The sequence below is a fragment of the Pogoniulus pusillus genome, chromosome 18 (genome assembly GCF_015220805.1).
Source record: "Pogoniulus pusillus isolate bPogPus1 chromosome 18, bPogPus1.pri, whole genome shotgun sequence".
Taxonomy (NCBI): Eukaryota; Metazoa; Chordata; class Aves; order Piciformes; family Lybiidae; genus Pogoniulus; species Pogoniulus pusillus.
The window spans coordinates 19,436,434-19,463,093 of NC_087281.1; the positions used below are offsets into that span (position 1 = coordinate 19,436,434).

Here is a 26,660-nt window from a genome sequence, read left to right on the forward strand (position 1 = left end):
GTAGTCAGCACTGAATTCTGCAGAACAAGGGAACCACTTGAGTGCAAAGAAACTCTTAACTGCTACCCTGAGAAGCTGTTCTCCAATTTCTGCCCCTCTGCCTTTTTCCTGGTTTGTTTGTTTCATTCTGGGTTTCTTTGTTTGTTGTTTTTTTAGTAGACATGGAAGAGCAAAAAAGGTGAAGAGTATGTAAACTTCCTTGAAGCTTACTCTGCAGATTACCTGGACCTGTTCTTTACAATCCTTCACTTGGACGTTCAGTTGCACATACTGAAAGATACTTGAGCTTTTGGTTTTGAGAGACAATGACTTAAAAGACCATACACTACTTCATCTTAGATATAATAAGTACTAAAATAAAACACATGATCTTTTCTTTTGTTATTATGTCAACATTAATATACAAATACTGCAAACAAATAGAATCATAGAATCAACCAGGTTGGAAGAGACCTCCAAGATCATCCAGGCCAACCTAGCACCCAGCCCTAGCCAGTCAACTAGACCATGGCACTAAGTGCCTCAGCCAGGCTTTTCTTGAACACCTCCAGGGATGGTGACTCCACCACCTCCCTGGGCAGCCCATTCCAATGCCAGTCACTCTCTCTGGTAACAACTTCCTCCTAACATCCAGCCTATACCTCCCCCGGCACAACTTGAGACTGTGTCCCCTTGTTCTGTTGCTGGTTGTCTGGGAGAAGAGACCAACCCCCACCTGGCTACAGCCTCCCTTCAGGTAGTTGTAGACAGCAATGAGGTTCCCCCTGAGCCTCCTCTTCTGCAGGCTAAACAACCCCAGCTCCCTCAGCCTCTCCTCATAGGGTTTGTGTTCCAGGCCTCACCAGCTTCATTGCCCTTCTCTGGACATGCTCCAGTATCTCAACATCTCTCTTCAATTGAGGGGCCCAGAACTGGACACAGTACTCAAGGTGTGGCCTGACCAGTGCTGAGTACAGGGGAAGAATAAGCTCCCTTGCCCTACTGGCCACACTGTTCCTGATGCAGGACAGGATGCCACTGGCTCTCCTGGCCATAATAAAATAGACCATCTGGTAAGTAGCCTTTAGAAACGATGGCCCAAGACTCTTCCTTTAATGAAAGCTACACAAACACTTCCTTCTCCCCCCACTCCATATCACACTATACTACTGCCAAAATAAGCAAACAAGAAAATAAATAAATAAATGCAAATCCAACATTGCATTCAGGCAGAACACAATCTTAGAGAAGCAGTCCACTCCTCCTCCTCCACTTCCTATTCTTGCTGTCTCCATCATCACACATTCCAAGTTATTTTGTAGTTCATGTATGATAAGGTTTTATTTGCATTGGCCAAGTACCAATCACAGCCCTGAGCACTACTGAAAAGAGAAACACCACATTGCAAATAAAACTGGACCTCTTAACCTCCCAAGGGTGGAGGTTCCCCAAAATTGTGAAATACATGGAATTTATTCCACGTCCCAAGACACTTAGTAAAATTAAATTGGATTCAAGGCAATGCAAGCTTTTTTCCTAATACAGTGAATTATTTACTTAGTGGTATGAAAGCAAGTGCACTCTTTTTAAGCAATTTTAAGATCTGTCTTTCAGTTGGAAATTCTACATTACTTCTTTATGCAATGCTTAAGTACACAGAATGTGAAAGTAGAAGTGATAAAAGACAGTCATGAAGATCAGCATTACTGGTCTCCACATACATTCATAGTAGGGCATACATAACCTTGAAAAGATAGCAAATTGTTATTTGCTGCATCTCCACTGCAATGTGAAAAACAGTTCTCTTCCAAAGTAGGCTCCATACAAAATATTGAACATATTCTAGTCTCTCCCTCATGGAATCCTTTGGAGTGTTTTACAATTATTCTCAATAGTCAAGTTTACAGATGTGTTTTTCTTGGAAGTGCACTGACTTGTTTGTTCCAAGACGAGCAACACAGGCCCAAAGAAGTTGAATGTACTTATTGAGCCTTTTGGTTCCTTTGTTAAAAGTTTTGCCTTCAAATTTTAAGTGACCTTTGCTCTAGGCAATCTTCAGTTTCTGAAGACAGGAAGAGTGTGTGTGCATACAGAAGCATAATAAAAGCTCATTAGTTCCATGTCATAATCATACTGTGCTATGTGGGCACTCTACAAATTATTTAACACCATCACAAGCTTGAAACCAAAATGGATTGAGTGCCTTCTCACAGTATTGCAAGTATAAACAAACAAGCACCTCAGCAGAAAAAAAAAGATGGTTCAATGACAAAGGTCCAGCCAAGTTAGCTAATACATCCACAGTTAACGTCAAATTATATAGCTAGCAACAGCTGTTCTGCAATACACCAGGAACTACCAATCCGCAATCTTCTGCAGACAGGAAAGCTGTTGAAATTTAGAATACTGATTAGTAATGACAAAACAATTATCCTTTATTATTTGTATTTTAACTCTGAGGAGGAAGAAATAGGCTATGATGAATGTAGCTCCAAAGACTGCCCTTTATTCTCACTTTCCTGCAAGTTCAAAGTGCTTTTTAAATGTTTTTGCAAGTTGGGTTGAAAGTGAAAGAAAACACATTTTCTTTTCAGATCCTGCAAGAAATTCCAGTGTATACACTGTATTCAGAATCTATAATGAGACTGGAGCAGCCTCCCACCAAAGTTTTACCGGCTGAAACCCAGAAGTTAGCTGCTTAATTACATTTAAAGATAGGAATGGCAATACGTGATGTGAATTCATAGTGTGGTACTTCTTCCTTACCAGCAACTCCTGCATACACACTGCCACTGCAGCAAATCTCAAGTAGCCTACTTTGTGTAAACTGCCTTCTGTTCTCTGCAAGTGCCACACAGTTGGAGTTATTACGAAAAGTTAATACATGCAAAGCTAATACATAGATTACCCTGCCATAAGGTGCTTGTTTCAACCTTTAGCATTGAAAGGCTCAACTGAAAAGCAACTGAGCAGTTTTAACCTAACCTTTATTATTTAAATGCTAAACTGAAGCTGCAATTCTATGTCAGCCAAAGCCACTGCTGTCAGGATCCCAACCCCCTTGCCCTGCCCCAGGCACAAAGTCCTGACTACTCCCTTTGCCTTGGCTGCAGGACTTCTGAGTCTGTGCAGCTGAGCTGTTTCACCGTGTTCAACAAGTGGAAGACTCATTCTTGCACTCTTCTCCACTCCCACAAACAACTGAAATGGTTCCAATAAGCGATCTAGCCAAGACAAAGGGAGTGGGGCTATGCAGTTAAGGGTTATTGTGTATGCTAGGTAAATTGAGCTCAAGGCATGATGAAGAAAAACCTCAAAACATTTCTTCCGTGTGCAGGTAACAAAACATGATTCAGACATCAGGAACTGAAGCCATAATTTTGTTTGTAGCTCTGTTACTAACACAAATCTCTTCCAAGTTACTACTTCCAAGTAACTTCCAAGTAAGAGCACTATCCAATTATATCCAATGTGTTCCAATAAAATAGTGTGATGTTTAATGAACTATCAATGTGATGATTGAAAAGTATTTAGGAAACAAAAAAAGGTATTTGAACAAGACTTTTTTATGCCTATCTGCAAATACTGTAATAGTAAACCAAAATTACCATAGAGAGCAATACTATCTGTAACATAAATACACTGCAGTGTTTCTAGAAGTCTTAAATCAACCACTTGTGAACATTTTCAAAACTTTTGTTTATCCAAAATCGATACAGAAAGAAGTTCAGGATTCTCAGTGGTTTCTCTGTGGCCTTCTGAGTATTTTTTGCCTACAGTTCACAAAAGACTTGTAATGGTCATTTTCACAATTAATTTAAAGCTAAAATTTGAGATGTGTTTTTGACTTGTGAATCGCCTCAAAAAGCAGATCTTAGAGGAAGGGATTCACTCTTCTATTGCATGATTTACATGCTTTTGAGACTAAGTACACTAAAAAGAAAACACAATCATTTAAAGAAAGGGGAGGTTGTAGGCAGGTGGGGGTTGGTCTCTTCTCCCAGGCAACCAGCAACAGAACAAGGGGACACAGTCTCAAGTTGTGCCAGGGGAAGTCTATGCTGGATGTTAGGAGGAAGTTGTTGGCAGAGAGAGTGATTTGCCATTGGAATGGGCTGCCCAGGGAGGTGGTGGAGTTGCCATCCCTGGAGGTGTTCAAGAAAAAACAGGATGAGGCACTTAGTGCCATGGTCTGGTCGACTGGATAGGGCTGTGTGATAGGTTGGACTGGATGATCTTGGAGGTCTCTTCCAACCTGGTTGATTCTATGATATGGATGAGCAGAAGTGTACTCTTCATTACATACACAAAAGCGGAGTAGCTTTTTTTTAGTAATAGCAAAACTATAAAGGAAATAAATATTTTAATTGTTAAGCTAGCATACAGCTGAACATGTATTAGAAGTAAAGGTCAGAAAATACAAGAGGCCATTTTTATTGAATTGCCTTTTAAATAAACAGCTGAAGAAATGCACACCAAGTGGAAGGAATAATCCCTAACAGAAACTGCACTTGACTCAAAAGTTCCAAGTAGAGAATAAATTGAGATTACAGTTGCCTTAGCAAAAAATAAGAAGGCTTCAAGCATATAGGGTATATCTCCCTAGGCACCAGGCTACAGATGCTACTGGAGAAAAGATACCAGATTTACATCAGATCAAAGGTCCACCTGCATGGCCGTTCTTACATTATCAAGGAAATTCCAAAAGGGGTGGAAAAAAAAAAGCAGTGTTACCCATTAAGTAGTGCCTTCTATATAGCACATTAAATTATAAAACAAACTAACTCTTGACATCAAAAGTCCTGCAATGACCTGGCACCATGCAATTAAAGCTTTCATTAAGTCAGAGAAAGCACAAGGGAGAAGGCAAGAAATGAAATCAAGGGAAATGCACATTCACAAGAAAACAGTAAAGATACCAGAACATTCCAGCTTCCTGAATTTGTCTTCCTCAACTTGAAATGTAACTGACGAGACAACAACTAAGAGATAATTGAAGAGGCTTTGAACCCAAAATAGAACACATATTTGCAAATCAACAGAAGGGTCACGAACAAAATTGAATATCCAAGCATGTAATTTTGAGGAAAAAAGTTATAAACTGATCTGATTTAATGCATTCAGTGTATTGCTACATTCAGCCCACAACAGTTAGCTAATGGATTGATTACAAGTTCTTCATCCAATACCACAGCTGAAGACTAACAAAATACCCTATGCACAAAAGAAAACATCCTGGAAATGCCAGGGAGCAGCAGCACTTCTGTTGTTATTGCTCTGAAAAGCTCAGTAATTGCATTTCTTCTTGTAAAAACCCAAAACGACCAGAACCTCTTTTGAAATGAGATTTGGAAAGCACATCACACAAACTGTAGAAGATTCAACCATTTGTCAAGGAATATAACCTATTTGTTTCATGGAAAAGATCAGAATATAAACAGTTTTACTTCACAGAAACAGAAACAAATAAACAGAGGACCCTCTTACAAAACTGCCTGTCCTTGCAATAAACACAATAAACTGGAAAAGCTTGATTGTAAGACAGCTGCAGTTGTTGAACCTGGATTGGCTCACGAGGCTCACACCACCAGCTGGATCTTTAAAAAGCACCTTGGATAAGGGAGTCTGTTGTTCAACATTAATTTCTAAGAGTGGAAAAAGAAAAGAAGGAGCAGAGTTGACAAATATGTTGGGCTCACATAGGAAAAAAATATTGTTTTATTGAGTATCTATTCAGGAGATGAAAAGAGACAAAAGATGCTTCATATCTCTGTTTTGAATTAATAAAATCAATTTCTCTAAATGTATATCAAATAAGACTCCTGTACAATTTGCAAAACTCACACACTTCAGAACTCGCAAGTAGATAAAAAAAAGTTTAAATTTAAAAATATGTTAGATTTACAGCCTTAATTACTGTGAAAGATAACAATATTAGCCAATGACACACAAACCCCCTGGTTTTCCTCATACAAAGCCACACACCACCACTTACCAGGGCCATTTCTACTACCTTCCTATTGACTTTGCAGAAAAAGATTTTTCATTCAGCAATCTGTTCTGAACATCTAATCTGTGGGCAATTTACATATCAAGGACAGTAAGTAAAGCCTACCAACAAGCAGAAACCTAGTATTTTAATTAATTTGTTTCTTTTGGATTTATACAGAACCTACCTCCTTTGTGACTAAACTAGTCCACTGTGGCACAATGGACAAATTGGACAGGTATGCAGATCAAAGGAATCTTCCCTTCTTTCACACTTAACATTGCAGTTCCTATTCTATGTACTTGCTCTGGCACTCCAAGAACAAAATAAGATAATCTAATTTGCCAACCCACAAGAGAAAAAATATATTAAAAAAAACCCAAGCAAAACAAAATGAAAAGAAAGTTTTCTGCCAGGTTAGTCGTGTGAAGTACATTTCTCATGTACTTTGAAAACTCTTTTACCAGAGGTTAGGGGACAGAGCAGTACATCAACGTACCAAAATGAGATGATAGTAACTAGGATTACTCCATGCAAAGCATTACACATTGAATTGCTAATCAGTCTTTTTAACATCCTCTCCCAAATGTACTTCTTCCAAGAGCCTGCACGGTACACTTCAACTTCAGTGATGAAGCACCGAGTACCTTCCTGAACACTGGTCTCCCTCTCTGAAATCTAATTATTTAGATATGTTTACTATATCAGCAATCTACTGAAATATGCTTGTGGGTTTTATTTGAAATTTCTAGGTCAGCCTGCTTTTTATGTAACACCTGATAAAAACATAAACTTTAAATATGCAGTTTCGTTAAGGTCAAACTAAATTTTAATTAAAATAAGAAACAGCCTCATAGCTTTTTGAGGGTAGAGTCAGAGATACTAAACTACAAGTGTCAATCAACTCTTTGCAATAGTATTTCAATATTTTAATGCACGTATAATTGTACATTACATAGATACACAACGTTGCTCCAAAAGTAGATTGTAATCTCTTCCCATTCTAATTTGCATGCATTATATTGCAGTTTAAGTCATGTCATCCCGTACCGTTTGCTTTCCCCAGGACATCTGCCTTATTCAACACACTGGATGGAGACTCAACCCAGGGAAATGCTCGTATTGTGCACCAAAGAAAGCTGCTGTCTGTAGACCAGTCCATTGAAAAATGTGCAAATCCACGATGATCAATACCACAACACAATAAACGAAGGCATTCCATAAGAGCATGATCAACAACAACAGAGAATTGAAGACCCTAGCTTACTCAGCAGTGTGAGCAGACGTACCTTAGAAAAGATACACACATCTAATGTTAGCTCCCGAATTTGCAAGTTTAAAGCTCCATCCCCTAGTGACAAATTTGAGTCTCCTGGTGACAACCATACCAGTTTTTACTACATCCTGTAGCATGCTCAAAGAAGGTGAGGCGCACATCACTGTGTGCTTTCACAATCTCATGAGTGCCAGAAGCAGTAAAAGAATTTCTGCAATGAAATTCTGCTATCTTCACACCAGACTCCTCTGTTCAAAATTCTCTAATGAAACCCAGAATTTCAGATTTTCTTGCTTTTCTAGATAAAGTATAAACTTTACCTCAGCTCCTTTCTGCTTGCAGAGCTAATAAATACAGCACTAACACAGAAACTGTTCAAAGACTCAAGGATATATTCTGCTATCAGTATACACAAAATACCCTTTTCTTGCATTTGCAAGAATTGAAATCAGTATTTCAAAATCAATTTCTACTCGTGTCTCAGGTTTTATTCCAGGCATTGAAGGCAGCATTTTCCTAGCCTCCTCCTCCAAGTGGAAATAATTTTTTTCAGTTCACCTTCATAACTTTTTTCTGGTTTCCATGTTATCAACAGAATGATTTAAAAATTGTGCCTGCCAAATCTGTTGCAGCTGATGAAGCATGATATAACATGAACACATTCTTTGCAAAAGTCAGGACAGATATGGTAAGCATCCACCTGTCGGGGGGGGGGGTGTGTGTGAAAAGGAGTGCCATGATTGATAAAAGTTAAGTTTTGCAACGACTTTTACCCAGAATGTTTATTTTCAAAAGAACTGTCTGATCCATTACAAAAAGCTATATTCTTGAGACTTTAACAAAATTCTGTGTCGTGAACTGCATTATTTTCTCTATTCATCCATTCTTCCTGACCTCCTTCAGATGGGAAAAAAAGCCCACAACAAATAAACAACAAAACACTTACTTTAAATTGCAAAAATGTATATAAAAAAAGAGCAATTGAAGAGTAAGAATAGATTCTTGGTGGTATTTTTGTCTTTTTCTCCCTTAAAATAAAATCTAAATTTGAGGAGCTTCCTTATTAAGAGTTCAGTTTCAGCAAGACAAACTTCTCAGCATCTACGTATAAAATAATTCCCAAAGCAAATAAATCATAAGAAATCACAATATATTTAATCATGTCTTGGTCCAGTTTGCAAAACTGTCCTGTCCCAAGGATAATTTTACACAGTCAACCCAGAGCCAAGTACACTGTCACAAAGTCTTGAATGGCATTACAAAGGAGAAAAGATGATCACAGTACTACAACTGGCTTTATTCTTTCAAAGTCGTTAAATATTTTATGAATATCTCTGCTTTCAAAAGAAAGACAATCATTTCTTGAAAGTACAGATCAGTGAATGACCCCCACAATCTCTTAAGAACTCAACTATTACTTATCTTCAAATCACCAGCGTAGCATCTACATCTTTCATATAATGCCGTAAAATTCGACAGATTGTTTGTCAGCTCATCTTAAAAACACTTAAAATAACGCCCTGGAGGCTGGCCATCAGCGCACACCTTCCCTGATCCGGTCACCAGCGGGTTCCCCGCGGACGGAATCCACACTGATGACAACCAACCGTGCGTGCCTCGCCCAACCACTGCCGTTCGAGCTCTAAGCGCGCAGGGACTGAGGGGGCGGAGGAGGGCTCCGGCGCCCGCCTCGACGCCAGCTTCCTCTACTGCAACACGCTTGCAGCTCGAAAATCGCCATCGGGATTTTGTTAGCTCAGTAACCCGTTCGTTTCCACGCCAGGAAGACAAAGTGGGCCCAGGCCTGCTTCTTGCCGCCAGGAACAAAAAACGTTATCTTGTTTTTCCCGTGAAACGCTTTAAAACAGAAAAGATGACGCCTTCAGCAGAGGCTTTTTGAATGCAGGAGACCGACGTCGTTGGGTGACAATACCGAGTGACAGAAAAGGCAAAACCATCTGATTTTCTCCATCATCCATATTAGAAGACATTTTAAATGAACGAAGGGAATCACTGCGTTTTAAGTGAATGGTGTCACTGGTCTAACATTGGGAGAAACGTGCCATCTCCAGCAGCAGAGCAGCTTGTGAAACAGCAAAGATAAAAAAATATTCCAGAAAATCTCGGGAGACGCCCGCTCGAATCACGGAAATCCGCCCGCGGGAAGAGAAAGCAGGCTGCGAAGCTCCCGTGCCCGCGCCACGGGAGGCCGAGTGGGTGTGCCGGCGGTGGCGCCCCCGGCCGGGCGGCCACTGAGCGGGCGCGCCAAGGGGTAGGGTATCGCAGGCAGCGGGACCAGCAGCACCGTCCGCATCCAGCCTGTGCCTACGCCCCTGGGGCAGTGGCAGACCCCGCCGCTGGCCCCGCCACGCTTACGAGAAGAAAGGAAGGCGGGGGAGCGGAATAGCCTCCAGACCCTGCGGGAACGGGGGAGGGGAGCGGGCTGTATCCAAACCTTGGGCACTATCGCGTCCTCCGCCGGTCTGTCCCCGCCGGTTGGCGCCAGGTCCCGGCGCGCGAGAACCGCCTGACACAATAGGCAAGAGGGCGAATGGAGGGGCGGACAAACGGCGCGACCCCGGCCCGTCACCCCGTCGCGGTTCCCGCCCGACCCACGACCAGGGCAGCAACATCCTCACTCACCCTCCTTCGAGGAGGTTCGCCGCGCCGGGCAGGGACCGTCCCTAGCGGTGGTTCCGCTGCCGGTGCTCACTGAGCCGGCATCCCCGCAGGACGGGGGCGGGGCGCTCCGGTCGGTGTCCCTGTGGCAACGGGTCCAACGTTATTCCCTGCACATAGCGGCTCACGGGCAGAGCAGGGCACGGCGCTGCGCAGGCGCCGCCCGAGCTCACACAATGCAGGGCAGAGCGGTGCGCAGGCGTCAAGTAGCAAGCGGCGGAGAAGCCAAGCCGCGCCTGCGCCAGCCACAGACAATAGCTGGCTCCGCTCCGGCCGCTGGGCGCTCCGTGCGCACGCGCTGAAGTACGCCGTGGCGGCGGGGTGCGAACAGCACTTCCCGATCCTGGTCTCCTTAGCCATGACTGGGCTTGCGCTGCGCTCAATCGCTGCGGGCTCCAGGCCGTGGGCGGAAGAGCAGTGCTGCGCGCAGGCGCGAGTGCAGCCGTAGCCCACAACAAAAGGGAGAGGAGAGACTGCCATCGTTCTCCTCCCGCGGCCGGGCGCGGGGAGGCGCCGATAGGCGGCCATCAGGGACTCCATCTCCCAGGGCGCCCAGCGCGGCGCGCTGCATGGTGGGACATGTAGTTTTTACGCGCGCAGCTGAGCCCGGAGGTGTGGCGGGCCCTGAGCGTCGCCACGCTCGGCTGTGCCGGCGTTGGCCGGTGGCGGGTAGCAACGGCCCGCGCTGAGGCGCCCGTGGAGGTCTCTACACGAACGGTGGGAGTTGTGGTTCTTCCGGAAGCCTGCGGTGGTTGTGGAGCGCAGGAAGAGCCAGTGGAACTACTCTTAACCACCAGCTCTGTGGAGTCTTGCCGTTTAGTTCAGCGCTGGTTGCTTCCCTGGGAGTCGGCGGCGTCCTCATGCGAGCGCCCCACGGGGATCCCGCCCCGAAAGGTCCTCTGGAGCGGTACCAGAGGCGCTCCCAAGGTGAGTGCATACTGTCACGGCAGCGCGGCGCAGGGCGAAGGCGGGCTGATATCCCGCTGGCCACTCACTTCTGCTCCGTCCTGCTAGAGGGATCGCGTAGCCGGCTGCCCCCTGCCCCGCGAAGAGGCTGCGGGCAGTGTGGAGCCGCTTTCTGGGGCGACCGGGCTAGGGTGGCGCGCCCCGCACTCTGGGGGCAGCTGACGGCGAAAGTAAAGTTCGTTCTGGTCTTTAACTGGGTCGCTGATGCAGTTTGTTCAGTTGCCCCTAGATGCCTGATCGTAACTTGGCTTTGGCAGGGCTGCTGCGTCTTTCGGTGGGTTTTTGGTTAGTTCTTGTAAGGGCTTTAAACTGTCTTTGAAACATCAAATTCTAGGCCAAGTAAGGATGAAGACATAAGCTGATTTTAACAGGAGTGATTATTTCCCATGTCATAAACTGTTTTCCTACCTGCTGCCTTATCCATGAACCGTTTTGTATACTTTAGTTAAGAGCTTGTTAATCTCGGCTTTGGTACCTGCGCATTACCAGCTTTCAGACTGTCTGTGACCAGTCAGTGCTGAAGTGCTGAATGTTAGTAGATAACCTGTAGGTACATCACCCTACTTGGCATTTAAATTTGTGTTCTGGGCACAGTGCCCACATATCATTACACCAGCGAATTAAATTGTACTGTTGCAATATAGGAAATGTCATAGCAAAAAGGTAAAACAACAGACATATTTTTAAGTAGGTATTTCATACCTGGTTCTTAGTAAATGTTATGTATTTCCTTCTCCAGATAGCATCGATTCTTTGCACTGAGGATGGTTTTTATGTGGTCCAGAAAAGAAAACTTTGATGCTGCTTGGCAGTTGCAGGTAGAGCAGTTAAAATGACAAATGGTACAACATCTGATATGTGTACAGTTCCTTTTGTGATATGTAAGAACAGTTAATAAACCCCGGTGCATCAGCATCCATAGGCATGAGTAGTCTCGATACTGTATCCTGTTTCCCTTTTCGGTGGATGAGTATGGAAGCCTATTTATATATACTCTTGTACTGGACTTTTGCAGAGGCAAAAAGTTTCTGTGACTTATAATGACAAATGAGGAGCGATGTTAGGATTTTAAGACAGTCGTTCAACACATGATTTTGTTGCCTAATAAATCTGATGGCATTATGGCTTTGCTTTAATACAGTATTGTCCCTCACAGAGAAATAATTTAATTTAGAAAGGCCACACTTGAAGGGTTTTGTTAATTTCTGCTGCATTACTACAGGCATCAGCCAATAGGTGTATTTTGGTGCATTTCACAAGGCATTAGAGTACTTGTAATTATCTTAAGCCTTTTATGTAGATCTAGGAAGGGGCTATGCTATTAATGAAGCATTTTATAAATTCATGTTCTCCTGTGATAGCTAAGTGATTGACTTGCCTTTTTATTTTGGGCAATCAATGTCAGTGCTCACCTTTTGAGTTACTAGCGAGTTGAAAAAGTGGCATGCAGACATTGGAGAAGACACATTTCTTCTCCATACCTCCTTAGATGAACAGATGTGTTGGTATCTTCAAATTCTGAAGTGTGCAGGCAGATGCTGTGCTTGCTGTCCATTCCACTGGGGCATCCAACCACAACTGACACAGTGGTTATGTTGAGCTGCCAGTGTGCCCTGCAGAATGTGATGTTCTGGGCTTTCTTCAAGAAAGTCTTCAAGCCTTCAAGAAAAGACTGGATGAGGCACTTAGTGCCATGGTCTAGTTGATTGGATAGGGCAGGGTGATAGGTTGGACTGGATGATCTTGGAGGTCTCTTCCAACCTGGTTGATTCTATGATTCTATGATTCTTGGGTCATCCAGAGCTACTGGGTATTCCCATCATTTCAGGGTGCTTATCAGTTCTGTTTGTAAACTTTCTTTTGTGTGTGTTGTTTGGTGAGCTTGGAAAGGATTTTATTTGTTCCTTGTTTCAGACTAGGCTTGTCCTTAAAATGTCCTTTTGTAGCATTTTGAAACTAAGCTCCAGTCTTTCTGATCATCTGAGAGGGATATATGAAAATATAAGACTTGTGCAAATAGAGTTTTCATTCTGTGACTGTTTTATGTGACTTCATATCTCACCTACTTTATTTTTGAAGTCAGAGCCATCCTAGGAAAAATGAATATGTGGTCAGTTTACTAGTTTATGAAGTTAGCCGTTACACTGAAGCAGCTAAAAATTAGATTGTAAATGGTAATCTCTAATGGTAAATTTTTGATTTAGGCTTTTTATTTTGCAGTTGATTTTAAATATTCTCTGGAACAGCATGCGTAAGATTTGCTTAAGGATGTAGAGTTTGTCAAAAGGAACTGGGAAATACTTTGATGGTTTCTAGACCTTAGGTACATGCTTTATGCTCTGGAGAAAAGACTCATGGCAAGGAATACTGCAGCTCCAGAGAACAGCTTCCTCTTAAAAATGATTTGGTAAAAGCTGTCTTGAACACCTGCTTCTTGTATAGTGCAAAACTACTGTGAAGACCAAAAAAATGAACTATGGTACATTACTTTGAAATATCTGACTGCTGAACACATCTTAGGACTTTTTGGGGCCTGGCTAACGAACAGCCTGGTATCACTCGTTGTTGAATGTTTACATGTAAAATCTCTGCAGCATACAAGGTAATTAATAGGGAAGTACTTTCAATCTCAGAGCTACCACATGGTACGTTAGTAGCATGATAGTGTACCTGCACTTGGCAGCCAATAGAAAAGAATAGTGGCATATCAGAATAGTAAGTAAAGTAAATTCTGTGACTACAAAACACAATAAAAACTTCTCAGTTTCAGAGTTAATTTTTTAAAGCAATTATTTAACTGAAATGCTATCCCAGAAGAGCTATGTGATGTACTATTTTAGATTTCCAAGTGTGAATAGAAACAAAGTCAACGTTGATACACTTCTAGACAATAAAGTTTACTTCGAATAGATGCAATCTTTGTGTTTTCACTTACTGGTCTTATTTTTTTAATCAATTGCTTTTTCACACAAAATGTCCAGTGATTTGGATTTTTTTTTTTAAGACCTAAAGAATCCATGTAATTCCTCTTTTCTAGGGCTGTTTTCTGATTGGGAACCATAGGGTATCAGAAAGTGAACTTATTAAATTTATAACTGGTAACATCTGGTCATCTGCCTATAAGCACTGGACCATTAGTTTTAGAAGACAGGTTTATGTTGACTCTTTCATGCAGTTGCAGGGTTTTTTCAGTTTGTGTTACTTAGTACTTCTGCCTGCTGGAGTTACTTTCCATGTCTTTTGGGCAATTCTGTTATTTGGAATGGTTGATAAACTAGTCATTGGCTCCCAGGGTAATTGCAGAGTTCATAAATGATGTAGTTTTGGTGCTTTCATTTAAAGGAGTGCTTTTAATAAACAGTATTGGTCAGTGTCTGAAAATACATCTTTTCTTTAGGTGATGCAAACATGGTACAAGGACTTCTGGTTTTTTTCTGTTTTCACTTTGCTGGGAATTTGTTATTGCAATGATATTTTTTAAATTTATGTTTTTATTTGAACTGGTTGGATGGATCTATAATGATTCTCCCACAAATTACATTGGTATAAAGACACTTACCTGGAAAAGGGATACTTATACTCTTATTTTCAGTGAGTACTACTTAGATTTTGTAGTTACAGTGAGTACAGAAAATGACCAGAATTTTCAGTGCTCTTTCAGGACAGAGAAGTGTCTTTATTCAGCATATAGAATATATAGCATGTGGGTTTTTATGACATCAATGTTTTGGGCAAGACTCTTTGTTTTGTCTAGAGCATTATGCTTTATCTAGTCCAAAGCTGCATTCAGGTTTAGGTGAATTGAGAGATAGGAGTATCTTTTTACCTAGAATAGTATGGTCTTCATCTCAGGTTAGGATCACTAGTTGCTTTTGATTCTGAAATAACAAGCAGTAATGGTCACTTGATATATTTTTTTTTCCATTAGCTGTTTGGTCAGCCATGTCACTGCCAAGGCACTAAGTAAGTTGTCTACCTGTCTGCTGTAGCAAATACTGCCTGTGAATTATGCATGACTGACAACTCAACAGCATTTTGTGGAGTAATTGCATCTCTTTTTTTGATGTATTTGGTTTGATACATCAGATTTATTGCTATCTTGCCTTTTTTTTTTTGTAACCATCTCAGATCGCTTAAACACTGAAAACCAAAGAGCTTTATAATAAATAAAATGTAAGGTTTTAATCCAGATAAGACCAATATAATTCTTAGCTCTTCCTAGAGGAAATAACACACCAATGAAGTTTTATCTTACAGTGGAAGTATATGTTCCTAGAGTCATGTTAAAATGCAAAAAAAAAAAAAAAAAAAGAGAAAAGCTGATTTAATTTTAGATATGCAAATCACAATACTGCAGGGAGCAATTTTCTGCAGTACGTTTTGACTGAGCACCTGTTTCTATAGCAAGTACTAGTACACAAACAAGCCTGAGTGAAAAAGTTGGGTTGAATGCGTGAGCACTTCAGTGACTTCTAAAGACACTGTGATAATTTTGTCATGAATTTAAGCAAAGTTTCTTTGATGTCCAGTAGTTCACACCCACAGAGGTTCTTTCTACTGTGCTGATCTGGAAAGCGGATGAGTGTTACTATTAATTTTCCACACTTGTTTGGAGTTCATCAGTCTTTATTGGTTTATGTTGGTTCAGTTTACTGAGTTTTTACTCCATTTACTTTTTTTCCAGTTATGCTACACATTGTTCTGTGTAGTGGATCATTAGAATTAAAAAATATTGTTCTTGGGGTCATATGAAATAAGCTTTAGGGTCTTTAGAAAGTATCAAAGATGTGTATGCTAGGAAATGTTTTAGGCTCTCATATCACTACTCATGCTGCTGCAGAGGCCTAGTGGATTGGCAGGCTAACATACTATATATAGCTTTTTCTTTCAAAATGTGAATCTTCTGCAAATTGTGGCATATAGTAGTTATTTCAGCTGTTTGCATTAAGTAATGGCTTTCAGTAATGGCTGAGTTTAGATCAAGTAGTCAGACAGATGGTAAACAGTTTTCGTTTCCCCCTTTTTTTCAGCTTTAAAATATCAGTCAGTAACTACTCTTTTGGTGTTGTTTCTAATGCTAACAGTGCATCATTTTTCTTTTCAGAGTGTGCCAGCGAAAGCATCCATCGACTGAAATGTGCCTTAGAGGAAAGACAGCTTGCAGAGGGTGAGGGTGAACTTGCATTTGACCGGTCCTCTATGGACGATAACAGTCATGATGTGAACAGTGAGAATGCAGCCTGGCAGGAACTGCAGCACAGTCAGGCAGGTAATAAAACTTTGAGAGCAAATAGTTAAAAAATACTTAGAAATTGTAGTAATTTCAATTTAAAAAGTAAATGTATTTTGGTAATTTTTCTTTTTTTTTAATCTCTCTGTAGTTAATCAACTTAAGATTCTGTTGCAAGATCAAGAAAGAGTGGAGAATGAAGTGTCTCCGTCAAGAAGGAAGCTATTTTACTGTGTATGTTTCTTCTTTCTTCTGTGTTATTGAAATGAATGGTACACAAGATGAGATCAGTTTCTAGCATGTGAGAAATAGAAGCACTGAATAAGTTTTATATTTGCAAATACAGGAGATTGCTGAGGCTGTGGTCAGAATCATAGAATCAACCAGGTTGGAAGAGACTTCCAAGATCATCCAGTCCAACCTAGCACCCAGCCCTATGCAGTCATCTAGACCATGGCACTAATTACCCCATCCAGGCTTTTCTTGAACACCTCCAGGGATGGTGCCCCCACCACCTCCCTGGGCAGCCCATTCCAATGCCAATCACTCTCTCTGGCAACAACTTCCTCCTAACATCCAGCCTATACTTCCCCTGGCACAACTTGAGACTGTGTCCCCTTGTTCTACTGCTGGTCGCTTGGCAGAAGAGACCAATCCCCACCTGGCTACAACCTCCCTTCAGGTAGTTGTAGACAGCAATGAGGTCCCCCCCCCGAGCCTCCTCTTCTCTAGGCTAAACACCCCCAGCTCCCTCAGCCTCAGAGGTATTGTGTTCCAGGCCTTTCAACAGCTTTGTTGCCGTTCTCTGGACACGTTCCAGCACCTCAACATCTCTCCTGAATTGAGGGACCCAGAACTGGACACAGTGCTTACTGCAATAAATGGAAAACTGGAAAACAACACATCCTTTTCTTTCTTCAGAAATCCCCAGAAGCTGCAACTGGAGACTTAGCAGCCCTTTTTGTCCTTGTTCTTACAATCAATGAACAGTCACAGTACATCAACCATTTAGAAGCAGAAGTGAGCCAAACAGTTCAGTAGATACTGAGTCTTACCTTGTGTCTTGATGACTGAATAGTGTTTCAGGGTCTTCAAAGACATGTTGCCATCCTATAACAAATACGAATATGCCCTTTAAAAGAAAGGAAATATGGAAATTCAAGCTGCAAAAATAAAAGATCTGTCTTTGGAATATTCTTATTCTCTCTAAAAGGTTTGAAATATAAATCTTTAATTTTGGTCTCAAGAGGAATTTAAGTGTTACTAGCTGTCTCAAGAAGCATTTTACATGTAGTTTTTGTGTCCTTTAGGAGGAACTGTCTGGGATGAAAGATCGAGTAGAAGTAGTTGAACTTGAAAATGAGAAACTCCTTCAGAATTTGAAATTATTAAGTGCAGAACATATAATGAGGGAACAGACTCTTCCAGATGCCTCAGTAAGTTTTTGCTTTTCTGTTCTTTTAATCAGTGTTCAGGGACCTTATACTTTTTAAAGAAAGATGTCTAAATGATTACTTGCAAACTGAATTTTAGTCAAAATTCAGTGAGAGTTGTAAGCATGGATTTCTCTGGGTTTCATTAGTGTCATAGATTGCTGCTCTTTATTGGTTCTTATATTCTTATTTAAAAAAAAGGATTAAGTACTTTCATAATTAGCATCTGTTTTAAAACAGTCTAATTAGAACTTAAGCATTAACATTTTTATTTTAGGCAGATACTCAGAACTCCTGGCCTGCAGGTGATAATGATTGTAGTCTCATTCCTCAGCCTATCACCTCATCACCGTTAGACAACAAAGGTCAGGGGTTTTGTAGAGCAACTGTTGGAGAGACAGAAAAACTGCTTGACAGACAGGTTGGTATAAATTCTCTGTGCAGTGTTACACTTTGCAAAACCTTCTGGTGCTTTGTTGCAGTTTGATAATTTTGTAACAAACAAACAGAAATTGGTTTTCTGAACCTTAATCTGAGGTGAAATTTTATTCTCTTAAACTTTTTCTCATTGTACCCAAATCAGTCATAGAATCATAGAATGCTAGGGATTGGAAGGGGCCTCCAGAGATTGAATCCAACCTCCCTGCAAACCAGGACCACTTAGGGCAGATCACACAGAAATGGATCCATGTGGGTCTTGAAGATCTCCAGGGAAAGGAGACTCCACAACCTCTCTAACAGCCTGTTCTCATGCCCTGTCACACTCACAGTGAAAAAGTTATTGTTTTTTTTTTTATCATATTGAGATGGAATTTCCTGTAATTGAGTTTACATCCATTGCCCCTCATCCTGTCTCTGGGCATCACTGAAAAGAGACCATCTCCATCCTCCTGACAGCCACTCTTCAAATATTTGTAGACATTAATAAGGTCCCCTCTCAGCCCTCTCTTAGCCATACTGAACAGCCCCAGGTCTCTCAGTCTTCCTTTGTAAGAGAGATGCTCCAGTCCCTTAACCATCCTCATAGCCTTCCACTGAACTCACTTCAGTAGTTCTCTGTCTCTCTTGAACTGGGGAGTCCAGAACTGTACATGGTATCCCTGATGTGATCTAGGTAGGGCTGAGTAGAGGGGAAGGAGAACCTCCCTCTACTTGCTGGACACATTCTTCTTAATGCACCCACAAATACTTTGTTTGCTGGCCACTGGAGCACATTGCTGTTCCCATCAATGAGGACTCCAACCAAGGTCCTTCTCTGTGGACCTTTCCAGCAGGTCGCCTCCTAACCTGTACTGGTGGATAAGGTACAGGACTCTACACTTACCTTGTTGAACTTCATTAGGTTTATCTTTGTGCAGCTTTCCAGTCTGTCCAGGTGTTGCTGAATGGCAGCAAAGCCTTCCAGCATGTCAGTCACTTCTAGTTTGTATTACTCAGTTATACATGGGTGACAGATTGTATCTGCAGATACTGATGTTCCAGAGATGTCTTGTTTTAAGAATGTCTCATCAGCAATGGCTCCCCTGTGCTTTGGAGATTTTTAGCAGTAACAGTGCACAAGCAGGTAGGAATTAGCTGGTGTGATTTCATTAGACTTATAGGCAAACTGCTCCTGGAGCAGCACAGGCTCCATATGGCGCAAAAATAGCTTTGCGCAATCTCTTCTCCTTCAGCTGAATTACACATTCTGTGCTTTTAGAGGTAACAGAGGGGCAGTAGTGATTCAGAGATGATGTTGTCTCTAGCTTGTATCTTTAATTTGGAAAGATACTCTTTGTTTTTTAAATGCTTTTAAAATATTTTTTTAGATCTCTCTAATTGAGTGGCATTGCAGTCTTTAAGGGAAAAAAAACTCATGGCTAAATGAAAGCTTTGATGTTTTTTTATCTATGTTGTGTATATGTGCTGTGGAATCTAAAGAATAATTCAAGATAATTATATGTACTTATTTTTTTCTCAGTAAAACATTGTTGGCTTTGTGCATCATTTAGGTTTAGGTATCACTGAAGAGGCATTCAGCTCTAGCACCTTTAGTTGTCTGAAAGCCCATTTTTATATTCATTTCACTTCCATGTCATTCATCATATGTAAAGCAAGAAAAACATTGATTGGGATTTCTTTCTAAGCTAAATTTCTGGTTCTGTTTTGTGGTTTATCACCACTGTATTTAACATTGGTGTGGTTGATTTTATATACCTAGTTCAACAGGTAATAAAAATAAATAGCCTGCCTGCTCAAAATTCTGCAAAATTCCTCAATTATTTCTGCTGACCTGTGGGAGAGTAAGAGCAACGTAGAGACAAGATTGTTAGTGATTTTTTGATTAAATCATTGTAGGGGGTTGCAGTTGGAGCTAAAGCAATTTACCATAGGAGTATCTGGAATAATATATAGAAATAAGAAATTGGAAGAACTGCTCGTTTTGTAGACTTTAAGCAGTGTGAAGTGTTGAGATTCCTCTGACATTATTATATCAACAAGTTTACATCTTCAGGGGAAGGGAATGAATGTGGCTAATGCCTACATTTATTTGTAAAGATAATATTACAAAAAAAAAGACTTTTTTTTTCTGCCATCTTTTCTTAAGGAGAAACTTCGTTATCAAGAAAAAGTCAATATCCATGATGCTCAAATACAGTCTCTAAGGTAAAGTGTAATATTTATTATTTTAATTACAGTTATTGTTAATTTTCACTTCATAACAATATGAACTACTTTCTAAGTTCAATATTAAAATGTCTAAAGATTGTCTTTTCATAGAATCAGCCAGGTTGGAAGAGACCTCCAAGATCATCCAGTCCAACCTAGCACCCAACCCTACCCAATCAACTACACCATGGCACTAAGTGCCTCATCCAGGCTTTTCTTGAACACCTCCAGGGATGGTGCCTCCACCACCTCCCTGGGCAGCCCATTCCAATGCCAATCACTCTCTCTGTGAAGAATTTCCTCCTAACATCCAGCCTATACCTTCCCTGGCACAACTCGAGACTGTGTCCCCTTGTTCTGTTGTTGGTTGCCTGGGAGTGTGCTTGAAAACTGGTTTTAGATAACATTTTATCAAATAGAAATGTAGCAAAACTGAATGTAGTATAGTTGAATGCTAATATATAGCAACATTGGTAATATGTAAATTTTGTATATATTACTGAACTTATGGAAATGATATGAAAATGTCTTTATCCATTTTACCCCTTTTCTTTGTGGAAAGATCATCTCTGTTAAGGTAGACCAATTAAAAAAAATTAACTCATAGGAGCTCTTCCATCATTTGCTTTCTTCTACTAATAGTTTGTGGCATAGGTTTTACAGATGTTAAGCATCAAACTAGTTTAGGCCCCATGACCATTTTGGAGCAGGACAACATAGTCATGAAGCATACAGGCAGTGTTTCCAGTCCTGTGTTACCTGCATATCTTTAAACAAAAATATTGGAATTAAGTCTTCATGTACTCCTCAAAATATTAAAAGGTTTAAATTTGCCCTCTGCAGTGGTGAAAAGCCAATTGTGCTAGTGAAAGCAAGGGAAGATTTTACATTTCAGCTATGTAGTAGTCTTTGTTGTGTGTTGACTTGGAGCATTATACTCAGAAATAAATATTGGAGACTGAAAAATACTCTGAAAATTGCTAGAAGTACAATATTTGGCCTCTTGATTTCCCCTGAGGGACAGGATTTTTCAAACTATGAATTCTGCAAGGCACTTGAGCATTCAGTGGATTTTAATGAGGGTGAGAAATGATAGCACTTTCAGGGGGACTATCCTTGTTTTTACCTTGCAGCATGAATTTATGCAGGATTTGCTAATTTCTGCCCAAGATTTCCCAACTAAAGGTCTGTCTAAGGATGTGTGCTGACCAAAATCCGTTCAGGTTGCAGTGGATTATACTTGATAGGCCAGCTACTAAAACTGTAAAACTGTGCACAGATTTCCTAGCTGGAAATAAGCATGCATGCAGTGTACATACCATGCACGCAGTAAATCCAATGCAACCAGAATGTGTCAGACTTACTATGTGTGTGCTGCCCAGATGGCCTGCATAACAAACCAAAAGCTTTGGATTCATTGCACAATTTGTCAAATTGATCCATGTATATGCACAGTGTGCGTTTGCCTGGAACTTCCTGATGTCAGCATTCCTAATGCTTCCACTCTCCCTGACCTGACAGATGCTTGGAAATTCTGGAGTAAATCCTTCACATTACCTGGTAAAAATGTCAGAGACAAGTAAAAAGCTTAGCTTGTTGTGATGGTTTCCCCGCCCCCCCCCACACTTTAGAAATCACCCAGACTAGACTCAGCCAGCTCTGGAAGTATGAATGAAGCTTATACTTATGGCTAGCACAATATACAAGCAGATATTTACAGTATGTATAGTTATGTACAAAAATATACAAGGTAAAAAGGTAATACAGAAACACAACAGCCCTCCCAAAAACCTGAGTCCCCAGGAGGGGCTCTAAACCACCCCTTCACCTTCCCCCTACCCCTCTCAACCTTACCCCAGTCCCAAGGAGGAATGGAGGTTCGGCCAGAGGTCTAGGAAGCAAAGTGGATTAGTCCAAAATGGAGAGTGAGGTTAGAGAGATGCAGCTCAGCCAGCAGCCCAAGCGAGAGTGGTGCCGAGAGTCTTATCTATATTTTGACATATTTTTATACATCTCAGTAAGCCTATGAGCGAAGCAGACATCACCATTGTTTTCTTTCCACAGCCTGTAATCTAGTTCTTCTCACCAAAACATTCTAGCCTGCTTCAAACTAGTACACTTGTTCTTCTGGAGAGGTGGTTGAGCTCAAGTTTGTGTGTATTGGTGGATCAGAATGAATGTGCTGAATAAGTCCAGATTTTGTGTAGGGAGCATAAGGGATCTAATACTGTGTGCTAGTTTGAAGCTAGCTAGAATGTTTTGGTGAGAGGAACTAGATTATAGGCTGTGAAAGGAAAACAAGGTGATGTCTACTTCACTCATAGGCTTGCTGAGATGTATAAAAACAAAAATCAGAACACAGATACAGGCACTTCTGCTGGGGAACTGGCTGAGCTGCATCTCTAACCTCACCTTTTTTACTAATCCACTTTGCTACCTAACCCCCTGGCCAAACCTCCATTCATCCTTGGGACTGGGGTAAGGTTGAGAGGGGTAGGGGGAAGGTGAAGGGGTGGTTGGAAGCCCCTCCTGGGGACTCAGGTTTCTGGGAGGGCTGTTGTGTTTTCTGTATTACCTTTTACCTTGTGTGTTTCTGTATATACTGTAAATATCTGCTTGTATATTCTGCTAAGCCGTAAATAATAAGCTTCATTTCAGTTTCCAGAGCTGGCTGAGTCTAGTCTGGGTGATTTCCAAAGGTGGGGGGGGGGGGGGCAGGTAATACCCAAACCATCACATACTGTAACTTCACAATTAATTTAAGAGTAGAGAAGACACATCAACTAAGTAAGAACAACAGGAAAAACATATGATACTGAAATATTTTTTAACTAATAGTGAGTCTCTTACTCTGTTTGGACAATATGTAAGCCTACAATTTTTATCTACCTTTTTTTTTAACTTCACTATTTTACTCTAGAGAGGAGGACAAAAACAATGCAATTTTAGTTGGGCAGTTCAACTATTATTTCTATGTTGAAGTCTTCTGTAGCCTAATTACAGGAATCATCCCAGTTCTTCTTAGTTTACATCTGTAATTATGTATTGCCTATAAATACAATTTGTAGAAATGTAAGATTGCACAAGTATTTTTTCTTATTTCTTCTTTCTAGAAAAGACCTTTTGGAATCTCAGAAGACATGGAAAGATTTGGAAGGAAAGCTAAGCCAACAGAAGTCACTTGCTTCAGCCACAAATTCCAAGGGGATTGGTGGTCTGTGTCTGAAATGTGCACAACATGAGGCAGTTCTTTCACAGACTCATTCTAATGTTCACATTCAGACCATCGAGAGGCTAACAAAGTAGGTTTGAAAAGTGTTTACTTTCTCATGAAAGTACAGTTGCTCACATTAAACCATTTAAGTCTCAGTGTGTTGGGTTGCATTCATAGATAGACTGTGCACTCATGAAGCATTAGACTCTCAACTCAAAGTTGTTATAATATGAAATTCCATAACAAAGTGCAAGTGTAGGTCCCAACCATTTTGATATCCATGACAAGTTTACTACTTAATTCAGCTATGAAAAGATGTTAGTCATTATCTTCTAATTATGATATCTTTGGCTGTCCAAATAATCAGGCTGTTGATAGTCTATTTCCTGCACTTTCTGTACAATTGGAGCTTTTACTCTCTCAGAACAAATATGATGGAAGTCCATGTATTTTGATTATTTCCTGCAAAGGTTCTTTATTTTTCTGTAGTTGAAATACTTTCTGGCTCTACTCGATTCTCCCTAAATTTGGGGAACCTTCTTTCCTCCACCTTGAATTTACTTAAGTCAGATGTTTGGGGTGGCATGCATCACTTCCCTCCCCAGCTACTGTAAATAAAGGGGGGGAAAAAGCTATACAGGCTGAATATATGGCATTCTGAAATGCCAATGGCATTAAAATATTTCTTCTTCAGAAATTCTGCTCGTCAATTATCTTCAAAAATCCCTTTCTATCAGCTGATAATAATGATAAGACAGTGCAGCTTTCTCCAAGTTTGTTAAATATACATCTATTGTCAGATATCTGAAATTTCTTAGAATTTCTGAAGCTTCAGAATGACCTTGCTGGAGATAGGTTTGTGGGTGAATTAGAAGTGAAAAGACTGAAGGCATATAATAGTCTGCCAAATGAATATTATGTCTATATATCAGATGGCTGTTGCCAGTTGTAGATTTTCCTATTGTCAAGTCCAAGAGTTTTCTAGGAAAGCTCTCTGTTGTTGAAAAGTTATGTTTCAAAGTTACATGTCACAGACACTGGAAAAATATGAACAAGTTACAAATGAGTACATTCTTAGCTTGTATTACAGTGCAGTTTGAGATAAAAGATGTCAGCTGACCTATTTGTTTTTTAAATCATTATTTTAGTTTGCAAGTTAGTGAATTCTGAATGTTACATCTGTTTCATGCAATCTATAAAACCCATAGATTTCCAAAAGGACTTTGTGCAAATCTTGTTGAAAGGACATTTCAAAGTAGGACTTAGTTCTCTGGCAAATACAACTGTGTTACCATTCCACACAATGTGAAAGGGAACAAAGCTGGGATTGTTTAGCCTAGAGAAGAGGAGGCTCAGGGGTGACCTCATCGCTGTCTACAACTACCTGAAGGGAGGTTGTAGCCAGGTGGGGTTGGTCTCTTCTCCTAGACAACCAGCAATAGAACAAGAGGACACAGTGTCAAGTTGTGCCAGGGGAAGTCTAGGCTGGATGTTAGGAGGAAGTTCTTGCCACAGAGAGTGATTTGCCATTGGAATGAGCTGCCCAGGGAGGTGGTGGAGTTACGGTCCCTGGAGGTGTTCAAGAAAAGACTGTATGAGGCACTTAGTGCCATGGTCTGGTTGACTGGCTAGGGCTGGGTGCTAGGTTGGAACTGGATGATCTTAGAGGTCTCTTCCAACCTGGTTGATTCTATGATTGCCCCATGAAACAAACAAAAGTGAAAAACACAAACACAACAGTCTTCAGCCAGAATCTCTATTTGGACCTAAACCACAGATAATTATACTCTTAATTTAAAAGCTTTCAATATATCAAAGTAATGAAAAACTGAAGTATTACAGTTCTTAACAAGCTTCAGTAATTGGTATAGATTTCAGTTTCATAGTTAAAAGTTCAGAGGGGATGTAGAATCGAGAAGTGCTTGTGTAGTTTAGTTCCAATTTGCAGCAAAGGGCCATTGATTTTTTCATTTAATATACTTTAATATGAGTTACTTACTAAATTGAACTCCTTCTATCAATTTTCCCCCCCTTCCTTTTAATGATAGCATAATCTCACATTGCTTCTATTTGTTTTGTTTGTGTTGCCTTTTTTTATTTCAGAAGTAGGCCCTTTTTTTGTAGCAGATTTTTTGTTTGGTTTTGGGGAGGTTGTGTAGTTTTGTTAGTTTCGGGGTGATTTTTTTAATTTGTTTTTGGGTTTTCTTTGTTTGGGTTGCTTTTATCATGGATCCACGTTTTGTAATGCCAACAGAATGTTATTCTGCTTCAGTGTATTTGTGACCTGAGCTCTGCTCTCCATGCTGACAGTCTCACTAATGGTCCATCCTTCTGAACTGAAGGACTGGTCATCAAGCAAATGATGTCTTCTTTATTGTCTGCTAAGTGAGCAGTATGCTCTCTGTTATTCCTACACCATGCTGATTTTACTTGTGCTTCACTTACTACCCTAAAGCCTTTTATTTGTAAACACTTTTTAAGTGCTATAGCTGTTGGGATTTTTCTGGCAAGAAAAGATACAGAATAAATACCTGGCTTTTCTTTATACACAGAGAAAGAGACGAATTGATGGACGCACTTGTTTCATTGAGACAAAACATGAAAGAGATGCAGCAAAGAGAATCTAGTGCGTGTGAGCAAGTTAAACACGCTGTGCAAATGGCAGAAGAGGCCAATTTAGAAAAAACGAAGGTAAATTTATGAAGAAGCCAGAGCTTTCAAGTATTCAGATTTAGTGCAAGTGTTAAATATTTTTCATGGCCATGAGAGAATGCACACATAAGACCTTTATCACGTGCTGACAGGACGTAGATTCAACAAGATTGCACTTTATGACTGTTTCTGAGCCATAACATGGACTCAACACTTACATTCTTAATCTCAAGGCTATTGCATTCTTACACCATCATATAAATTCTGATTGCTGTCAGAATAGGTGATAGAAGTTGGTGAAATTTTCAGAGGCATTCGTAATATGCAGGAGAAAAATTCTCATGTCACATTTCTGAGCTCCTCTGGTAAAAATTAAAATGGTTACAAACAACTCATGCCTTGGATGATGGTGATGCAAGAACTGATTAGTTAACAGAACTTTGAGGGTGAGAAGTCCTGTCTGATGCTACCTACAGAAACGTTTTGGCTCTAATTAAATGATGATAAAACTAGTTTTGATCTAATGCTTGTGTTAACCTTATTTAGTATATACACTAATCTGATATTGACCTAAATTATTTCCTTGATTTTTA

General features: G+C 40.6%; 2 protein-coding genes across 14 annotated transcripts in view; one reads left to right on the forward strand and one right to left on the reverse strand.

Annotated features, from left to right (window-relative positions):
- The window catches only part of CEP170 (centrosomal protein 170), an 84,100-nt gene extending 73,913 nt beyond the window's left edge, over positions 1–10,187 (reverse strand). For 4 of the 13 annotated variants that reach the window (XM_064158646.1, XM_064158644.1, XM_064158650.1 and 1 more), the window contains exon 1: positions 9,888–10,186. The gene's annotated coding sequence lies outside the window, so the exon portion shown is untranslated. Of the gene's footprint in view, positions 1–9,699; positions 9,772–9,887 lie in introns of all 13 variants that reach the window. The other 9 variants (XM_064158648.1, XM_064158643.1, XM_064158641.1 and 6 more) reach the window with 4 other exon arrangements.
- SDCCAG8 (SHH signaling and ciliogenesis regulator SDCCAG8) overlaps positions 8,952–26,660 on the forward strand; it is a 111,214-nt gene continuing 93,505 nt past the window's right edge. The window contains exons 1-8 of the mRNA XM_064158653.1: positions 8,952–10,850; positions 15,994–16,158; positions 16,271–16,353; positions 17,430–17,555; positions 17,830–17,973; positions 20,143–20,198; positions 23,315–23,503; positions 25,968–26,106. Of these exons, the coding sequence (XP_064014723.1) occupies positions 10,784–10,850; positions 15,994–16,158; positions 16,271–16,353; positions 17,430–17,555; positions 17,830–17,973; positions 20,143–20,198; positions 23,315–23,503; positions 25,968–26,106 (969 nt within the window). The 5' untranslated portion in view covers positions 8,952–10,783. The remainder of the gene's footprint in view (positions 10,851–15,993; positions 16,159–16,270; positions 16,354–17,429; positions 17,556–17,829; positions 17,974–20,142; positions 20,199–23,314; positions 23,504–25,967; positions 26,107–26,660) is intronic.